The sequence below is a fragment of the Marmota flaviventris genome, chromosome 9 (genome assembly GCF_047511675.1).
Source record: "Marmota flaviventris isolate mMarFla1 chromosome 9, mMarFla1.hap1, whole genome shotgun sequence".
NCBI classification, from domain to species: domain Eukaryota; kingdom Metazoa; phylum Chordata; class Mammalia; order Rodentia; family Sciuridae; genus Marmota; species Marmota flaviventris.
The window spans coordinates 91,500,893-91,522,044 of NC_092506.1; the positions used below are offsets into that span (position 1 = coordinate 91,500,893).

The 21,152-nt window shown below is 34.4% G+C and overlaps 1 protein-coding gene across 3 annotated transcripts in view; it reads left to right on the forward strand.

Moving 5' to 3' along the window:
- The window catches only part of Gria4 (glutamate ionotropic receptor AMPA type subunit 4), a 354,313-nt gene that overhangs the window by 247,471 nt on the left and 85,690 nt on the right, over positions 1–21,152 (forward strand). For all 3 annotated transcript variants that reach the window (XM_027930549.2, XM_027930548.2, XM_027930551.2), the window contains exon 4: positions 5,526–5,710. In XM_027930549.2, coding sequence (XP_027786350.1) covers positions 5,526–5,710 — 185 coding nt within the window. The remainder of the gene's footprint in view (positions 1–5,525; positions 5,711–21,152) is intronic.

Below are 21,152 nucleotides of genomic sequence, written 5' to 3' on the forward strand. Positions count from 1 at the left end.
TTCTGGTTCCTCTAGAAGGCCAGTGCTAGAGAGAGAAAGGAGGATAGTGATCCAGTATGAGCATGGAGAGAGAGGTAGGGGACAAGCATGACCAGCTGTTGGTATGGATCATAAAAATAATATGAAAACATTGAAGGATTTATGTAAATAAATGCCATAATTAGAGTTTCTGTTTACAGAAATCAATACAGTTGCTATGCAAATGAGTGGACATATGAATCAAGGGAATCAACCATTTGTAATATTGAAATAAGAGTTTCCCAGTGGCCCAGTTTTGGAACATGTCAAGATAAACAAGAGAAAATTGGGCATTCTTTGGAGGAGATGATTAGTGCTTTGAGTCTGTGGCAAATAGATGAGAATACTAGCTACATGATTGTATTAATCAAGATTAGGTTCAATTGTAACTGACAGAAAACTTTGCTTAAGCCATATTAACAGATAAAACAAGATAATATATTTATTTCTGTCATATGAAAATATGGATGGGTGACCAGGAAGGAGTAGTCCACCAGAGACCCAGGGTCCTTCTGTGTGGTCATTCTGTCATTCACAGTCCATGACCAAATGGCAGAAATTCCCATTTAGGCAGCAAGGTGAAGGAAGGGTCAAATAGACAAGATATAAAGCATACTTATATGCTCTTTGGAGGATAATTTCCTGAAGCTTCTACACAAAACTGTCGGCCAAAGCTCAGTCACAGAGCCATATCCAGCTGAATAAGAGTTAAGAAAATGCATTTATTGTGACTGTTTACATGGTGAAGGATGAAATCCCATTGTCTTGGATAAAGAGAGATTTGATAGTTTAAAAAAAAATAAACTCTACTATAATGCTTTAAAATTTTAATCTGTCAAATTCCTTCATAAAGTGTCATCTGAACTAGGTAGGAGCACTGTAATATAAGGGTCACAAGACAATAAATCTTTTTGTCAAAAAATACAAGAGGGGCTGGGCTTGTAGCTCAGTGATAGAGCTCTTGCCTAGCACATGTGAGGCACTAGATTCAATTCTCCACACCACATAAAAATAAAGAAATTAAATAAAGGTTTTGTGTCCATCTACAACTAAAAATATATTTTAAAAAACACTTGGGGAAAATATAGGACCTAAAATGACCATGTTTGAAAATAGTCATTTTCTATCCATCTCTGAAGATAGATTTATTCTTTTAACCATTTTTGCATTTGCAGCAAAAAAAAAAAAATTCCATCTTATCTCATGTTTACATAGATAGCTTCTAGGTGTGTAAGTAAGAAAATCATTGCTTATTTCATTATGCCCTTCTTGAACTGTGGCATAAGTAAATGCCATAGTCACAGCTGCAGATAATTTTAACCAAGCTACAATGTTGGTTACTCCTTCTGTGTACTGAGAACTTGAGGTTCAGAGTGTGGCCTTTGAACACATTATTTCAGGACTAAGTTGCTTTGGCTGGAGTCCAAACTAAATGGTCACTAAATCTGCTCTATAATTCCAGTCTGGTGACGTTAAATGCACTGAGGATTGAAGAATTTTATTCCTCTCCTACGCTCAAGTCAATATGCAACATGAAGTAGATTTCCAAACATACACACACCTTTCTCCTGAAGTCCACTAGACCAGATAAAGTGAGTTTTGAGTCTGTGGCAGATAGATGAGAATACTAGCTACATGACTGTATTAATCAAGTGATGATGAAGTAGCAGGTGCCTATAGAGCAACTGGTAAGACCAATGAGGGTGGCTCTAATGTGAATAGGTACAAACTGCTGCTATCTCCCTTTATTACTTCTCCTTTTCAGATTAAGTGACACCCTATGGCACAGTTAGGTCTCTCCTTCCCAAACTAGTTCCCGTAACCTAGATGTTTCTCTATCTCATCTTCATCAAAATGACATATGCTTCATCTAATGACTTTGTTATCCTGACTATATTCCTTGAAAATTTCTATATTGTCAGCTCTTCCTGTTTTCTCCTCAATGTCTCACCCATCTGAAATATGACTTCTATATCCAGCATTTCATTGCCTGATCATGTTAAATATGTCAATGTCCTTCTCACTGAAAATACAACAGCCACTTTTCTGTCCTCTCCAAAGTGAAAATTTTTATGGCATATGGACGATTCCTGTCCTTCAAAAATTATTTCCTCCCTGGCATAAATATCTCCGGCTTCTCTTCCTGCTGCTCTGTGTACAGACAATTGCATCAAATAACTCTTGCAAAAGAATATCAAATAAATAAACTGAATTTGTGTGGTTAGCAGCAACTCTGAGATGCTACTCATCCAAAAAGGTCATTATCTGTGGATGATATAAAAATTGTTGATGTGTAAGAATGCAGTAGCTTAGGACTTCTTACCCCACTGTCATTTTATTTCAAAAAAATTGTGCATATAATTATATGTATGATAACATATTTTAGAATATTTTATGTGCAGTTGATAGTATTCTCTGATGTCTATGCAAAAGGCTTTGGTTACTTATTGTAATCTGATAATGTGATCATGTCTATGGCATGCTCTCCCTATTATTCTAATTTTTTTTTATTCCTTTGAAGTTATTTATATAATTCTGTATATTTTGATTAATGGTTAGTTACCTAACTATCAGTTTTACTAGACAAGAATCACATCTTTGTTTATCTAGATATACCTTATAAAATTGTGGATGGTTTAGGTCTTCAGTAAATAGTACACATGAAAGTGTTAAAACAGCTTTTTAAGGAGAAGCAAGATTTAAAATATTCTTTACAGTAGAAAATCTCCTTTCAACCATTTGAAATTCACCTAAATCTGCAGCCTTCATATTTTGACCACAATATATTATATTACACATTTTTAATAGCTAGAAGGTATAAATTATAGCCAGATGTAGAAATAGTATGACCTGACATGTGACTTTCTAGTTTATATAACAACTAAGTTACATAATCATAGATTCAACAGCAGTATTTTCTCCTAGTTACAATTTATTCCCAGCTATCTTGGCAAATAAATAAGACACACACACACACACACACATCTGAGCAGCAATGAATAATATGAGAGCATGTTAAAATTAAACATAGCTTATAAAAGAATGTAAGTTTTCAGCTAGGGCTCTGAAACTGTACCTGTGTGTCCTTTGCACCACATTGAAAAGATGCCATTCATTTCTGACTTTGATTAATGGGGCTTTTTAGGTGGCCAACTTTCTTTGACATTTAACAAAGATTGTGTCCGAGGGTTTTTTTCTTATTTCAAGTCTAGCATCATTTCTAAATCCAATCAATTAGATAATAAAATGCTAAACTTGAATTATGGATTTATTATTGTAAATCTTTTCATTATTCTGTGTAGAAACATGTAAATTTTGTTCAGAAGGTGTGTGTCTCTGCATCCTGTACAAGTCACATCAGCAGTAGAATAACAACAAGGATGCCTAGTACCGACATGAGTCCTGACAGCCACACGAGGCCGAAAAATAGCAGCAATGTCTGGAGAACTAAGCTAAGATGTGGATTGATCACAGGGAGTAGAAAAACTATTTCTCTGTGTGTGGCCCATCTTTATCATTTCTAAAACAATCAAGCAAACAAAAAAATCTTAGAATTATTTTTGTATGACAATAAGTCAAAGGAGAAAAGGGGGAAAATGTCAATAGGCATTTTTTTAAAGTATTACTTTGAAGTCAAAGAACACATTCATAGGTGTCAAAATGTTAGTAGAAAGAAGAAATGTTGCCTTCATTTCCATCAGAGAGCAATTCCCAGCAACAGAAGAAATGAGGTCTGAAAATGTGCATTAAGAAAGGCTGCATACCATCATGTTACATATGTATTGAATAGGAATTTTGATAAAGAGTCCCAAGTTTCCAGGAAGGTACAGAGGTGGGGAGGGCTAGGGAAGATTTCAAAAGGTAATTACTGGCCTGCATTACAAAAGGAAAGACTAAGCAAAGCAACAGATACACCATAATAATAACAGAGTAATTAATATGCCCCCTTTTATCTTCTTTGGGGATTTTTTTTTCATTTAGCTAAAAATGAATCCTGACTGCTGCAGTATTTCATTTGGCAGGATATCAGGTAATTTATATTTCAAATATGATCTCATCATCAGTTCCATCTGTTGATATTACCTGAGCATCGTAATGTTTGAAACTCTGACATGTGGAAAACATAACTCAAAATCAAAGTCTCTGAATCTGACTCACATATAATCAGAAAGCCAAAAAAAAAAAAAAAAAAAATGTGCTCTTATCCTGCAAGCACTGTGTATTCATTTCACTTTTACCACCACCAGCTCCCTATCCTAACTCCAGAATTTAGGGAGGGAGAAATTATAGGCAAGTGATATAGCATGAGCTCAAATAAGTGTTGGATTTTCTTAAAGAGGATTAGAATGTTTTGTTTATGCTAAGCTGTAAAGTGAAAAAATTACTAAAGTCTGTGATCCTAACCAATCCATGTTTAAGGGTATTTATAGGTTTGAAGGATCTTTTCTCTTCACTAAAATTACAATTCAAAACTGAGAGCTAGAGAAAGCAGTATGAAGATATAACTCCAGTACTATGATTATAAATTTATAATTCCTCCCTTAACCAGATGCTTGTACCAGGTGTTTTTCCTTCCCCACAGGTAGATCTGTGTGGTGGTTCTACCTTCCTGTCTTCACATAAAAAATACCTTCACCTCCAGCACTTTTCAGCCCTCAAAACCAATGCAAGTGGTTTCTCCTTTGTGGGTTTTTATTTGTTTATTTGTTTATTTGTTTGTTTGTTTGTTTTTGTCCCAGGCAGACATAACCTAGCCCAGGCAGACATAGCCTAGCCTTCCCTTTGGTCAACACTTTATCCTGAGTACTCTATCACTGCACTTTTAAAAACTAAGTTGCATTTGTTTATTTGAATGCCTGTCTCTTCTGTTGTCTTATGAGTACCCAGTCCCTTACCAAGTGATTATTCAACTCACTCCCAATCTACATCACTCCTGTAAAGAGAGGACAAGCTTAATACATAAAGCCTTTGCAGTATAAATCTGTCCATATCATCAAACGAGGCTCTGCTGGTAATGGCTCTCCTATGAATACCATTGTACTGTTTCTTTTACGTCTTCTCTGCCATGGTGGAACCGAAGCTGTTACTACTTTGCTCCAATGGGAAGTCAAAACATTTCTTCAAAATGAATTCTGTCTAGTGAGCAAAAAAACAAAAAGCATTTATGAAATTGATATTGACTACAAGTGATGGTAGACTTGGTTTTTAGTTTTCTCATCGAAAATGTGTCTAGACCAATGGAATATTCTCCAATAGAGCAGTTTTGTGAGCTTTTACAAGAAATGGTGTTGCTACTTCATTCAATCAATAGCTTACAAGATTTTTTTTTGCCCTGAATACAGAAAGTAAGATCAAATGATTCTGAAACAGCCACTCAGATTTTTAAGTTTCTAAGCAATCAGTGTATATTTTGGAGCTTAAAAATATTGATGGAGACTCACTGCCTGCATATGTCATTAAAAAAGAGTATAAACAGGTTTTTAGTAACTCTTTTTCCTGCCCAATAGGATACTCAATACTTCAAGCTATAATGGAAAAAGCAGGACAAAATGGTTGGCATGTCAGCGCTATATGTGTGGAAAATTTTAATGACGTCAGCTACAGACAACTTCTAGAAGAACTTGACAGAAGACAAGAGAAGAAATTTGTGATAGACTGTGAGATAGAGAGACTTCAAAATATATTAGAACAGGTAAGTCCTATTATCTAATTATTCTTGTAATGGCAACCTTTGCCCAATTTGTCTCAAATAATATCTTCTCCCAACCATCGAATTTTAGAGTGTGAGTTTTGCATGATTTTTCCCTGGGACCAAATCATACTCCTTGATCACCAAAGTCCATTTTGGTTCTTAGGTCTCGTGAACTTAGGATCACTATTTCTACTCAGTTTTTAACTCTTAATAATAGAAGTACCCTCAGTGAATCATCATGAGCTCCTTCTTGGCTTTCTTTTAAAGAAATAATAATTTTGAAGATTACAGCTATGAAAATATTACAAAATTTTAAAATGTAGGCCTTTTATCCTTTAGAGAATCAGCTTCATGAAAAACAGCAACACAAACTGGCAAAGCACTGATATAAAAAATTAAAGTAAATACTGTGTGTGGTCAATTTTTCTACTAGATGTTATAAGTAAATACATTATCTACTATGGTAAAGATGATCTTTAACTCTCCTTTGCAAAGGAAGAATCCTTTAATCAAGCTTTCAATAAATATTTTTATTTGCTTTAAAGGAGGCAGGAAAAGATAAAACTGAGCTTTGCCATTGCATTAAGTGATAGGAAAATATTGTCCGATAATAGATAATATTTGCTTTCCCCCAATCCTGCATATCATGATAAAGGTTTGTGGAAGTCTTCAGCAAAAATGCAGTGACTGTATGCCCTCTAGTGGTTTTACAAATGCATACTCATTTATCTACAATGGCTAGGCAACATGATTTGGAGTTGATGACTTTGTTTTACTGCATCATTATGTGATTTGATTTGTAATAGTAAACTTAGCAATTGGGAGGCTGATTTCTAAGTATAATTTTAGTACTCAATTATAAAACATCAAAACCAAAATTGTTTCAGAGGTTCCTCCTTAATACTTAAAGGCACTGAACTAGATGTCTTATTCCTCAACTATATGCTAGCATTTGTAAAAATAATAATAATAATAATGGTAAAAAGTGTGTTGCTTTTTCAAGACTTGAATCCAGAACATTATAAGAGAAGTTGACAAAGTATTTACCTCCTATTATCCCTTTATAGAAGAAAAAGCACCAACTAAATACAAAAACACTTCACTGAAGAAAGGTATATACAATTGTATATTTGTTTTTCTAGGAAATATTAGTTATAAGCTTATATATATATCACTGAGGTTTATTCCTGAAGGATTACAAAAACAAAATTATTAAGCTTGCAGCTATTCAAGACATGTGAACATTTTTAAGTAGTATTTATAGAATCCAAGAAAAACTTTCTCCCCTACTTTCTTAAGCAATGCAGTCACTTGAGCTCCAACTCCCCTTCTCTTTCCCTCCCACTCCCGACCCTGTATTGAGAGTTTGAGTTGTTAGACCTGAACAACTGAAGCTTTGTAAATAACTCATGATGATCCCACAGAACAGCCAATTCTAAGAACTGCCTGCATTGCCAAGTTCCTGTCAGAGGGCGAGTAAGGCTCAGAAAGACCCTCCACTTAGCACCTGTGCTTAAAAGATGCAGTCTGGAGGAGGCAATTGAGTGCCCAAAGCACACTGACCCGTTTCAGAGGCTTAGCTGGTTTCTAAGAAGAAAATCAGCACACTCGTGTGCTTTGGATAAACTCTGAATAAGCCTTAAAGGAGCTCCTGCTAAGGGAACTGGACTTTCTTTTTTTTTTTTTTTTTCCTGAAGAAATGTAAAAATTTGAGTGCCTACCTTGCCTATTCTTTTTGCTGAATTCTAAAAGGTTTTGTTTCTATCAAGACTATATAGGAAAAATGAGAATGGTAATAGTCTCTTGTCCCTTTAACTGCCTCTCAGGTACACAGCTCATAAATTAGAACAAACCTATTCTATTGTGAGAAAGTAATGCACTCTTAATTTTCCCATAACTTTCCCTCCTCCCCCCCAAAAAAACTTTAAAAACAATTCTGAACATAATTTTTTATTATATGTAATTTAATTCCTCATTGTTTTAGGCAAAATGACTTCTAGTATTTCTTGGTTTTATTCTTATTCAAACAGAAGAACTAATCCAAATTTTGTCAGAAATTTGTACATAACCCTGAGTTTCAACAATACATCTGTATTTTAAAATTCTTTCATAAATTAAGATAACATAGAAAATAATTTTAGAGAACCAACCATTAAATAATTTTAGAGAATCAACCATTTTTCAAATAGTGGTTACCAGAAACTGGGGAGGGAAGCAAGGGGGGAGATGGGAAGAGATTAGTCAAGGAATATGAGCTCACAGCCAGATAGGAGAAATAAGTTCTGATGTCCTATTATACAGTTGGGTGATTACAGTTAACAAGGTTGTATTGTACATTTAAAAATAACCAAAGAGAATTTTACATGTCCTGAACACAAAGAAAAAAATAAATGTTTGAAGCCTGGCCCAGTGGGGCACACCCGTAATGCAAATGGCTCAGGAGGCTAAGACAGGAGGATCAAAGTCAGCCTCAGCAAATTAGTGAACCCTAAGCAACTCAGTGAGTCCCTGTCTCAAAAAAAAAAGGGGGGGGGGGCTGGGGATGTGGTTCAGTGGTTAAGTAGCCCTGGTTTTAATCCCTGGGGGGTGTGTGTGTGTGTGTGTGTATGTATGTGTATGATGGATAAACTAACTATCCTGGGTTGATCAGTATACAACGTACATGTACCAAAATATCAGACTTTTACCCATAAAGATGTACAATTACTACAGCAATAAAAATTGTTTTAATAAAATTTTAAAAATAAAAGGTGAAATGCTAAATAAACTTAGTCAGCCAATTGCTTTTGAAAAAGTAGCCCTTCTCTCAGAAGATGATGAAATTAATCCAAATGAAGATAAGAGGATATATTATTAAATTTTTAGAAGGACAAGCACACTTTACATTATGTGGCATGCTGTCAGTAATCAATTCCCTGACACTTTAATTTGTATCAATTTGCAAAAACATAACAGAAATAGCCCACATGATATTCTTTCAACATATATTAATGGACAACAACCATATGTTAATGGATAGAGAAGCGTTTCATCTTCTGTAAATGTTTTTTAACTTATTTTTATGCCATGAACTAATTAATTCTTATAAATGTGTTTCTGTATAAAATTGCAGTTAGCCATATACCCATTCAAACATTTCAAAAAGTGAGCATCAGAATATTAAATTAAGTTTAGCCCTGAGGCTATCTCCTTGAATCCTTGAGTGATGTGTGATGTGCAACCTAACCTATTGCAGGTAGCTGAGGCTTAGTCCACCACAGCTGCTGAGCTGCACAGTCACTGGCAGCCAGCTTTTTCAAAACTAGGCAAAACACTGAAATGTAACCAATTAAGCTGTCATTTATGTCACTTCTGTTTTCTGTCCATAAATGTTGTCTGACTACTTTACAACCCTGGAAATCTTTGAACCTGCTCTAGTTCTGAGGGCCTGTCCAATTCTAGAATCTTAAATAAAGTCAATTAAGATGTTTAAAGTTGTATGTTGATCTTTTGACAAGAATAAATATTTGAAAGTGTAGTTTAAGATATTTTTTCCTTTCATGAAATGACATAAGAAAATGGAAGAATTTGTGTAAATAACACCACTGGGCCATTTAAGGCAATAGAAATATAATGAAACTACAAAGTTAGGTCTACTGTGACTTTCTTTGTATCAAATTTAATCAAACAAATTGTATTTTTGGCTCTCTAAATTCAATGGACCATTCAGTCAGTCCACCATCTCCAGGGGGAAAAATTTTTTTAAAGAAATTTACAATATTTTTCAAATGTTGGATGTATTTGTGATTAATTTTTGATAAAAGGCTCTAGTTGTGCTTGAATTAATACTACTAGCTGAACTAGAAGTTAGTACAGCCAGCACAATAGCACATGCCTATAATCCCAGCAACTTGGAAGGCTGAAGCAGGAAGATCACAAGTTCAAAGCCATCTTCAGCTATTTAGCGAGGCCGTAAGCAACTTAGCAAGACTCTGTCTGAAAATAAAAAATAAAAAAAGCGCTGGGAAGATGGCTCATGGGTAAATTCCCCAGGGTTCAATCCTCAGCACTATTATAAAGTACCATCTGGGACACTAGCTTTATTCATCTCACGTAATTTTCTTGAGTAATTTTGCATCAGTGGTTTTAGAATAGCTTTCAATAGCTCAAACTTGTTAAGTCCCATCATCTTTAAGGTGGGACACATGACAATTTAAATTGAGCAACATATAAAGCACTTATGGTAACTTTATAAATAAATGTTTTAGAGTTCTATTCATTTAAGAAAATAGGTGAATGATTAAAATCTTTGAAAAAAATATAAACATATTTCTCCTATACGTGAAAATATACATAAAATATATATAATCTCTAGATTAAGATTTCCAACCAACTTAAAGCACATGTGTTGATTTTGTTAAAATATTCACAGAAATAAAAACATCGAACAATGAGTTAATATAACTGAAATTGAATAAACTGCTTTTATGTCAAAATAAGCAGATTACAATAAGAGCCTTCTACCTGTTATTTTCACACATTTCTATTACTTTTAAATCCCCAATTTCATACTTGCAGAATTCCTAGGGTTTCTACATTATACCTTATCAATTGAACATTTAAATATATTAGATTTTGATGTACATTTTTAACCCAGTAGCAAAAAAACAACAAACTAGACCTTAATTATCTTTTTGGCATCAAAATACATTTTGGCAAAATATCACTTAAGACTTAGTGACTGCTCAGACCTTTCACTTCACTGTGAAAACACCCTGGGGTCCTGCAGTTAGATGTTTGGTTTTCTTTTGTTACTGAGCCTCCAACTCTAATACTGTGGAACAGATAAACTGAACTATAGTGTTTAAAAACAGAGGTATTTTCACTCTTTGAGAGATAGATAAAAAATCTTCAATTGCTTATTTTTTTAAAAAAGTACATTGAATTACTTTATTCTTGAATCACCTATGTTTTGTCTTCTCACTTTAAATAAGAAAAATTTATCTGAGATTGTCTTGAAAAACCTTGCTTGCTCTAAAAATCAATAATGCTCTTTCCAATGGAGTATTTATGTATTGTGTTTGATCATGAAGAAATATATAACTTTATACATGGAATATGTTTTGAAAAGAAGTATGATGTAAAACCTCAATTGGGTGGCCTTTTCTGTACAGTTATTAATTCTTCAGATATTTCTCAGGTATCTACACAGCCACATAAATGCAGGTACTATATTCTGCTAAATTACAAACTAAACAGACAATTTTTATGTTTGGTTAGTAACTCCTATCTACTTAAGTTTAAACCAAAGCTGTTTGCCAAAATCCCATTAAAATATATTCTTTCTTTTAGAAATATAATTCATAGAAAGAGAAGAAGAATTTCACACTGCCTCAGGGATCTGCTATGAATGCCAGTTTTCATGAATTGATGATGACATAAAAGGCATTAGGAAGAGAATAGGAACTCTATCAACCCCAGGACATACCATGGCTGGATAAGGATTCTTAGTATTTATCAGGAAAAGACAGTAAAGGCTGGCCTTACAGTATGAAACTGATATTTAATAAAAGGACAGGGGGCGGGGAAACAGCTCTACATTTGGCTCATGCATATCTCAAACTGTCTCTTTATGACATATCTCAGATTTAATTGGCACCCCTTTCAGCAGTATTGCCAGTTTCACTATATGAGAGGGAAAGTCAGTGTCCCAAGAGATACAATGTAAACCTCAGATAATTGGCAAACCCAGTGACCTCCCCAATTCTGTTTACAAATTAATCAAAAATCCCTAGAGGCTATGATTGACCTTTGAGAAGCTTATTGCATCACCAAAGAAAACCAATAATCCTACCTCAGGGCAAGATCAATTAGAAAGAAGAAATTCCCCCCCCCCAACATAAATGTGACCATTTTTGCATAAGGGTGAAATATGGGCTTAGCTCCTATTAACTTATTCTAAGCTCAGAGATATCTACATGTCTAGCACCACCAAAGTGAGATCTCAGGTCCCAGGCAGAATCTAGGGCAAATTGGCAATTGCATGACAACACTGACTGAAAGATCAAGATTGTACATCCACAGTCTGCATTTACAAATTTTTACAATTCTCAAACATTAGGAATTATACCAAATCTGAAACTCTGTATGTTCTACCTATACTTCCCAAAAAAGACATTAAATAAAGGATTTTTTTTTTAAGCTAGAGATTTAAAGCCACTGTACCCCATAGTTGGTTGAGGAATTTTAGCTACTGGCTAATGGCTATAAAATCTTTTTCTTTTTTCATATCAAATTAATTTTTTAAAAACTCAGAACCAAACTTGAAGAGACAGAAGAGACAAAAAGAAGCAAAAAGAAGAAAAGAAAGATCCTTAGTTATGAGGAGAAGGAGTCACTCCAGAAGCTGTCTGATAATTAGAGATCATGGCTTTGGTCATTCAAGTCTTTTATACAAGGATGAGGTAGCAAACATCTGGATAGCAGTGGGAAGAACAACTCTGTGCTCCACACCTTGTAGGTTCATACAACATCTACGTGCCAGATGTTGTTCCAGGCAGGATCTGCAGTGTCATAGAAGATCCCTGCAACGAATACTTGCACTCAAGCGGGGAGCTAAAAAGCATGAATGAATCATTACAAGACCATTTGATGGCTTCAGGAACAGAAATATTATGAAATGTATCCAGAAGTCAGCAGATGGGATGACAAGTAAAGTCCACTGCAATCAGGAATGTTTGAGAGAGAAAACAGGTATTTCAATTAAAATTGCATTGTGTTTTTCCAAGTACAGAAAAGGGGCAAGAATAGTCCAGGGCAGAAAAAAAATACAAAGAAGGTGAAGAGTATTCTATATGATAAAAGCTGAGTAAAGGGGAAAGGAAGAAATTAAAATGGAATATTATTGAGGATGAAGTTGTAAAGATTAGAGGGAGAAAAGGGGTAGGTCCCTTATATTGCATCAGTTTAGCTAATTGTCTTTCCTTATTAAATGCATTTTCCATCAGAGCAGAGTTTATCATTTACCAATATATCACTCAAAAACTAATTGTCGAATAATTGAAAATCTGAATATGCCTTACTTGAAAACATGGGCAGGAGACATTGCTTCTATGTGTTTAAGGAAAGAGCACCCAGCAGTCCTGGAGCTCCTGAAGGTGAGCTTTCAATTACCTGGAAAGCTTTCTTATTCAGACTCTTACCCCCAAAAAATGAAGGAAAACCTATGTATTCTAGAATTTGTTGTGTAGGCTAAAAAACCCACTAGAGTTTCATTTCCATATATTAAAGTAACAATGAATGAGATGCAGCAGGAACAAATTAAGCACCCAAAGAAATTACTACAGCAAAAAAAAAATCATATCAGCGTTTTCCCGCACTGCAGCATTGGCAGAGCTGGCTGCTTTTGCTTCATTATAAAATTCCTTTTGCATATCAAGCTTTGCTCAGTCAGGATCTGCAACAAAACAAGAAGTTCAAAAGATTTAAAATTATTCTAAGAAAGTGAATTTTACTTCTTTAATCTTACTTTTTGTCTGAATTGGTTTGAATGGACAAGTCCCATTAGAATACACTGAGCTGATTGTTCTCATGGAAAACAGAAACACCTTTACAGATGTCAGCCAGACTAGTGCAAATGGAAACAGGGTGTGTTTCATTGTCTCCTAGCAACTGTTGCAATGTTGCAGCTATACCTCATTTATAAAGTTTTTTAAATGATGAAAATAAAGGATATAAGTTTTTCAAGAAAGAAGAAAAGTATGATTGTCAGAATGCAATTATTTTTTTTTGTCTTGGGAGAATTCAGAATTCTCGGATTAGGTTTGGTTCAACTAAATTGTTTTAGTTACAAGAACAGTTTTTAGGATAATTTCCTCTGTTGTTTGGATGTGAAGATTCAAAAGTTCAGTCTTTTAAAAAAGATTAAGCAAAATCTCCTTGATAATTTAGAGGTTTAAAATTAATTAGTTTCTCTAGCCTTAAATCGGACTAAGCTGCACCCCAGTATTTAACTATGGTTTAAGAAAAAGCATGTAATACTCCTTATTAATTAGAAAAGAGAAAATAAATTCATAATTCATTTCCATAGAATTTTACATCTACTCTCTAAATGTTAAAAAGATGGTGAGGGTAACAAAAAGGAAGGAAAACATTCAATAGTACCTTTGAAGACACTGTCCTGAGTCTTTCAAGCATCAAAAATATAACTACACTTTTATAAATCATAGAGTACTTATATAGTTCTGCAACAAAACAAAATAGCCACCAATAAATGAAATAATGCATTTTTAATCATTTTGATTCCGTCAGAAAGGTAAGGAAACAAATTTATTCTTAACTCTCCCCTTAAAATAAACCACATAACTGAACATGACTTTTCTACTGATGTAGGTTTTCTCCAAGCTTGCATATAATTTGTTTCAAGTTTAATATTATGGAAGGAAATAAAACTACTATTGCTTTTGCAAAAAAAATGAAAAAATAGAAGATTAACATGGTTCATAAGATATTTATTTTCTGTTTTTTTAAGGTTTTTCTGAGAGCAATTATAACAAACAATTGTTATATTCTAATGTCTAATCCTCAATTACCTCTGTACTCGCCATTTGTCCTCCCCTTTAAAAGCACAGAACCAGAACCAATGTTTCACTTTTATAATGTTGTGCTTATGATAAAATGACATAACAATATAAACATATTGCAGGCAACACAAGATAAACAGATTTTCTATGTCTTCCCATTTCATACAATAAGTTTTCTGTCTTATACATGAATGCAATGCTCATCCTTTTGGTCACTATTTTACCCAAATTTACTAATACATACAAGTTCCAAGTCTTTTATGAAAGTTCAATTCATCTCTTGAAGAAACTCCAAATAGAAAAAAGAGGAACACAAATAATTTACCACAATGTGTAAAAGTGAAGAAAAGATGAAATACAATTGTTGAAAGATAAATTAGAATTTCTCAGAAAGGAAAGCAGGGAATGGGAATTTGAGGCAGATGACCTGCGAATACAGAGCAACAGAAAGCTGTATATCCAGGGCAAGCTTGTAAGTGTGACTGAGCATCAAATACAGGGGAAAAAGGAGATGATCAAGGCAAACAAGCAAACTGATGGTGCCAAAAGCTGAAAATGAAAAGTCATTTACTGTTTTAGTCAGCTTTTTCACTGTTGGCACTAAAAGACCCAACCAGGACAATTTCAAAGGAGGAAAAGTTTATTTGAGGGCTCACAGTTTCAGAGTTCTTAGTTCATAGAAGACCAGTTCCATTTCTTGGGACTCAAGGTGAGGCTGACATCATGATGGAGGAGTATGGTGGAGGGAAACAGTTCTCATGGTGATCAGAAAGCGAGAGAAAGATTCCACTCTCCAAATACAAAAAATTATGTACCTAAAAGCCACGCCCCCAGTGAACCACTTCCTCCAGCCATACCCCACCTGTCTCCAGTCACCACTAGTTAATCACATCAGGGATTAATTTACTGATTAGGTTAAGGTTACAACACATTCATTTCTCCTCCAAACCTTCTTGCATTGTCTCACACATGAGCTTTGGGATATCTCACATTCAACTCATAACATTTACTAAACTTATTTACTAAATGTCTACTTTGCCAAGAACCATGATACACACTTATTTTAGGGATTAATAGTTTTCATTACTTTATTAAGCTTTTGAGAAATACAACTGATCTGACCTAACTAGGTTTTTTTTAAAAAAAGGAAAATCCCTTTGGCAATTTTAACAATATCATTAGTCAATATAGATAATAGCCTTTAAATTTTGACTGACACATATAAAATGCGGGCAAAATGCTTATTATGGAGTTTGCGGTGTAAATATTACATACCTATAGTACATAGGTCAATCTGATTTATGAGAGGTATTTTTTTCCTGGCTTTTATCTCTGTAGTCATGACTTTTTTCTTCTTTAAAATAATATTAGGGTTAATCATTCAAAAAATGTGAAGGGTTTATGTAAAACTTTTATACTCATTTATCTGCTTCCTCTCTGAATTTACCATATAGGGATCTGATTCTCTACTACCTGACTTTTTTTGATGAGTACCATTAAAAAGTCCAAATAAACTCAAATGCAAAGGAACTATCCTACTAAAATAAATGCAAGTAGTATAACTTCAGGATCATATGTCTTATATATTTAATTGATCACATTTTCATCCATTGAATATAACTACATATGCAAATTTTAAAACTTGTGATCAAAAAGTTATTAACTGAAGTTATTAAAGAGTGAGGAAGGTGCTTTACCAAAAGTTATGGACAGAACTTACTTTAAATATGCTTCAAATGATCTGGTTGAGTTAATGTGGATAAAAAGTAATCAATACTGAAAGAAAATTTTTAAATGTTTCTACAGCAACATTTATGTTTGTGCTAAAGTAACAAAGTGTGACTTGCATGTGAAAGTTAAGGAAGGAGGTAAGTAAGTGAAAGTCAATGCTGGAGGAAGGATGTCCTTAAACCACCTTTTAAAACTTCAACACAACTGAACACTATCTGGCTCTTGAGATTTCAGTGTACATTAACATATTAAAGTCTCTAAAAATTCCTAAAGAGAAGAAACCTCCCAAGCCTTATTTAACCTACTGTTCCATGCAAAATTGGCAACAGAACAATTTTTTCACAGCCACTCTTTACATTTTATTTGCCTAGTATTCATCCAAGAAGATTACAGAAATCTTGAATTAAAATGAGAGAGGAAAGAATGTTCAGATGATAATAGTGCAAATATGATGAAGAAAGAAATATAAAATCAAGGGGATAGAGTGGAAATCTGCTATATTAATAGAAGCCTCCCAGAACTAGTGGCTCACACAGTCCTCTATACCAGTGACAGAATCAGACTCTCAGAGAGACTGGGTCTCAGAAGTCATCCATCCACCACCATGTCCACAGGGTGCCTATGCAGCCATGTTTGAACAAATGGTTTCATCTTGAGCATATTTGGTCTTAAAATTCAGCAAATATTTTATCATAAATATATATTTGTTTGGGATATATATGACATTGAAAAATAACTTACGGCCTGGACTGGCGGCACATGCCTCTCATCCCAGCGGCTCTAGAGGCTGAGACAGAAGGATTTCAAGTTCAAAGCCAACCTCAGCAACAGCGAGTTGCTAAACAACTCAGTGAGACTCTCTGTCTCTAAATAAAATACAACATGGGGCTGGGAATGTGGCTCAGTGATTGAGTGCCTGGGAGTTCAATCCCCGGTACCAAAAAAGAAAAAATAAATAAATAAAAATAACTGGTATTTCTATCATCAACAGTCCCCTCAAGTTTTGCAGGGATGGATGTTGATTTGTTGATGATATATCCAATAAGGGACAGCTCAAGAGATGAAATAGTCTTATTATTATTGATTAATAAATGTTAACTATGTACTTCTGTTTATGGAATTGCCATTTTTCAAAGAGAGAACCATAAAAGGTATTTAATACCGAATTATAGTGTACATGGCTTAACTTGTAATTGATAAATCATTTATTGGATTTAGTTGAGTATTAAATTTAGGGGGTATACTCAAACTGTTATTTTAAATATAGATCTAGTAAAGTACAAGCCATTTAAAATTAAATCTAAGTTATTTAAGCTTTTCTGCTAATTAGCTTTCTTAGAGATGTATGATGAAGCTGCAAACCTACACTTGGATGCATTAAGCCTACCTGGTAGCTCTCCATCCATATGTCTCTATCCCTATCTCACACAAAATAGAACAAAGAACATTGTTCAAATAAGAAGTATATTATTCAAATATATATATATATATATATATATATATATATATATATATATATATATATATATTATTCAAATAAGAAGTATGTTCAAACAGGAGATATTTACAAGAAAAGGATTGTGTCATTTGCTTCATTATGAGAAAGCTGATTTTTCTCATCAACCAGTATGATATTCATCAAATATCAAATGTGATAAAGCATGTCACCCTTTTAAGTATGTTTTATTCATTCTCCTCTCATGAAAAATATATTATCATTGCTCCAAAATTAGTCATTTTTGTGAATGGCTATGGTCTAAAGGGAAAGACTGTAATAAAAGAAATACAAAAACTATATTCAAAATACCTGAACTGGAGACCCAGTTTCATCACTTACTGATCTTTAAAAAATATGTTTGTTTACCCCCTTCAAGAGTTTACCCTCTTCCATTTATATCTCATACAAATTACTTTTATATTGCTTCTTACAAAATGTGTCTTTAATTAAAAAATAGCATGTTTCTAACTGGTTCTTTCAAGCTATTATATGTGCTTCAAATGTATAATCACATATGCTATAGAATCTTTGGTGCTTCTATGAAAATAATCTAAGTCAGTAAATTAAAATGCTGTTAAATCAAAATGAAGATCTGCTAAGGGATGTTCATAGTTAACATTATGAGAATCATATTATTCAAGCTTTATGGATGTAGAATTTTAGAACCATCATAATAGGCAGAGGGAAGGGTATACACAGTCTTTAATATGCTTTCTGTAGTCAGTTATGGATACCACAGAGGGATGAATGGATGTCACACAAAAGCAGGAATTAAACATCGGAATTTCAGCACTAGCTTTTTACCCTGTAGCTCTAAGACCCTCTTTGTGCAGTATACCTTATAGGGCCTTCAATTTGCTAATTAGTAAAATTGGTAAAGACTGATACAAATTCTATTACAGGAAAAGATAACAACTAAAGAATGTGTTGAGACATTCTGGATAAAGGTAAAGAAGAAACAGTAACAAATAAGTGCTTAAAATGGGTATATAAGACAATATGGGGGTGGGGGGGAGATCCTGTGTTAAGAATACAAAGAAATTATCAAAAAATGACACTAAATCATTCCTGTTTATATATGTGAGAGAATAAATAGTTTTCACTAATTTTAGATATCCAAATAACAGTCTGGCAGTTTGTGCAATTTGAGTCCTTGGTTATGCATACAGATTAGGGACTTAGATATAACACAGAGGTGTTACACTTGAGATGAAAGTATGACACAGTAAGCCAACAAAGGTAAGCTTCCCCCACCCCTTACATTACTGATTCTGTTCCCATATCACTGAGATTTTTACTTGGAGACTGGCATAGCTTGATTTTCCTCAGAAGCCAGCCTTAAGACAAGAATTTTTGTGCAAACTGTGTGGGAGGTGAAAAATATACTGGAAAGGGAGTAGAGAAATGTAGTGGATCAAAGGTGTATTCATCAAGCAAATTAGCATGTGGGTGACAAAGGTTTAATCCAGTTTGGAATGAGTGTAAACTAATTACTGGAGGAAGCTAGTGCAGGACACATAGATAGGGATCATTTCTCTTGTGAAGGGGAAAGATTTGGAGGATTTACACAGCAACTTGTCAGACACTGAATGAAGACTACTAGAGCAGAAGAGGGCTTTAACACACTGTCACTTCTGACCACTTCCCTCTTCCTAGGGCAGAATGGGATCTAAAGACCAGAGGAAACTCTGATGAAAGAAAACCTAGGTGCTAATTTGGGCATGTGAGTGTGTATGCATTGAAATGATAAGGTGGGTAAGTAGAGTCTATTATAGTCCCTGATGAAGACACAAAGATACATAGGACTCTATACCCAAAGAAGGACCTTACCCCAACATCCTTTACTGGGAATGAATCACTGAACTTCAGTGAGAGAAAGGCCACTACATTAAGAAGCAGCCAATCTTTTACATGCAATTCTCGCACCCTTCTCTTTCACTAAAAAAGGATTTTTCCTAATTAGAAACTTTTATAATCTCTAACCTCTCCAAGTATAGAAGAATATAAAAAATATATGCACATACACATATACATGCAGGCATATGCAATACTCATAGACATACATATCTTTATCTTCAAATATCAGATGAGAACTCACATTTCTATTCTTTCCCTAAATTCTGGTTACTTAACAGCCTTAGTTCTTTGTCTGGGGTACTTTATTTTCCTCACTTCATTTATGTATCTTTCCTTGAAACTAAAGTTGTGATATTATTTTTCAAGATTGTAGTTTCAGTCTGCAACCTTTTTACTAAAGCACCTTGCCTTACCTTTTTCTTCAGTGAAAACCAAAGTTTTGTTTCCAAAATATATTGTGAAGCATCCCAGCAGGAGGATCCCAAGTGAAAGCCACCCTAGGGGGCTGGGGCTGGGGCTGGGGCTCAGTGGGAGAGTTCTTGTCTCACATGTGTGAGAGCCTGGGTTTGATCCTCAGCACCACACATAAATAAGTAAAATAAATAAATAAATAAACGTTCATTAACAACTAAAAGGTGTTTCTTTGTTTTGTTTTGTTTTGTTTTTGTTTTTAAAAGCCAGCCTCAGCATCTTAGTGAGGCCCTAAGCAATTTGGACAGACCCTGTCTCAAAATAAAAAATCAAAAGAGCTAGGAATATGGCTCAGAGGTTCAAGGTTCAATGTGCAAAGGAAGGAAGAAAGGGATGAAAGGAGGAAGGAAGGAAGGAAGGAAGGAAGGAAGGAAGGAAGGAAAAAAGGAAGGAAGGAAAGAAGGAAGGAAAGAAGTGTGTGTGTGTGTGTGTGTGTAGTGAAGCACTTTAAAAATCAACATTGGGGGGATATGTGGGAGTTAGGAACTCTATCTAAAGGAGGATTAACTTTTGTATAACAATGAGGGTCTCATTGTTATACAAAATTACATATAAGAGGAAGTGAGGGGAAAGGGAAAAAAACAAGGGAGATAAATGAAGTACAGTAGATGGGGTAGAGAGAGAAGATGGGAGGGGAGAGGAGGGGAGGAGGGATAGTAGAGGATAGGAAAAGCAGCAGAATACAACAGACACTAGTATGGCAATATGTAAAAACATGGATGTGTAACCGATGTGATTCTGCAATCTGTATACGGGGTAAAAATGGGAGCTCATAACCCACTTGAATCAAATGTATGAAATATGATATGTCAAGAGCTATTAATGTTTTGAACAACTAATAATAAAAAATAAAGGAGGATTAACGAGAGTAAGCTTCCAGCATTTACCAGTGTAGTGACCCAAACACAACCATACACATTGTACTCTTTTCTTGATGTCAGTGAATTCTCTGGAACATGATGACATCTGAGAGAAGTTCCAGATGACTTATAAGATCACACTCAAAGGAAAAACAGAACCATTCATACTTGAATGTGCCACTGCATGTCTTTAGCAGAAGGTATTGCTTGATACAGAATCAGTTTCATAATGCTTTCAGGTATTATGTGACATCCCTTATAGAAGGACTCCTGAGTGCTTTATAAACCATTGATCCACAAAGAATTACCACAAGATCTGTCTATGCATTGAAGGCCAAACTTTTATTTATCTGCATGTTTCAAGTTAACCTCACTATTTTAATATTTGTGGCATTTGTATTCTCTTAAACTTAAGATTCAACCATTCAGTCAATATTTAGTGTCTATTGTCTTAAAATCTATCT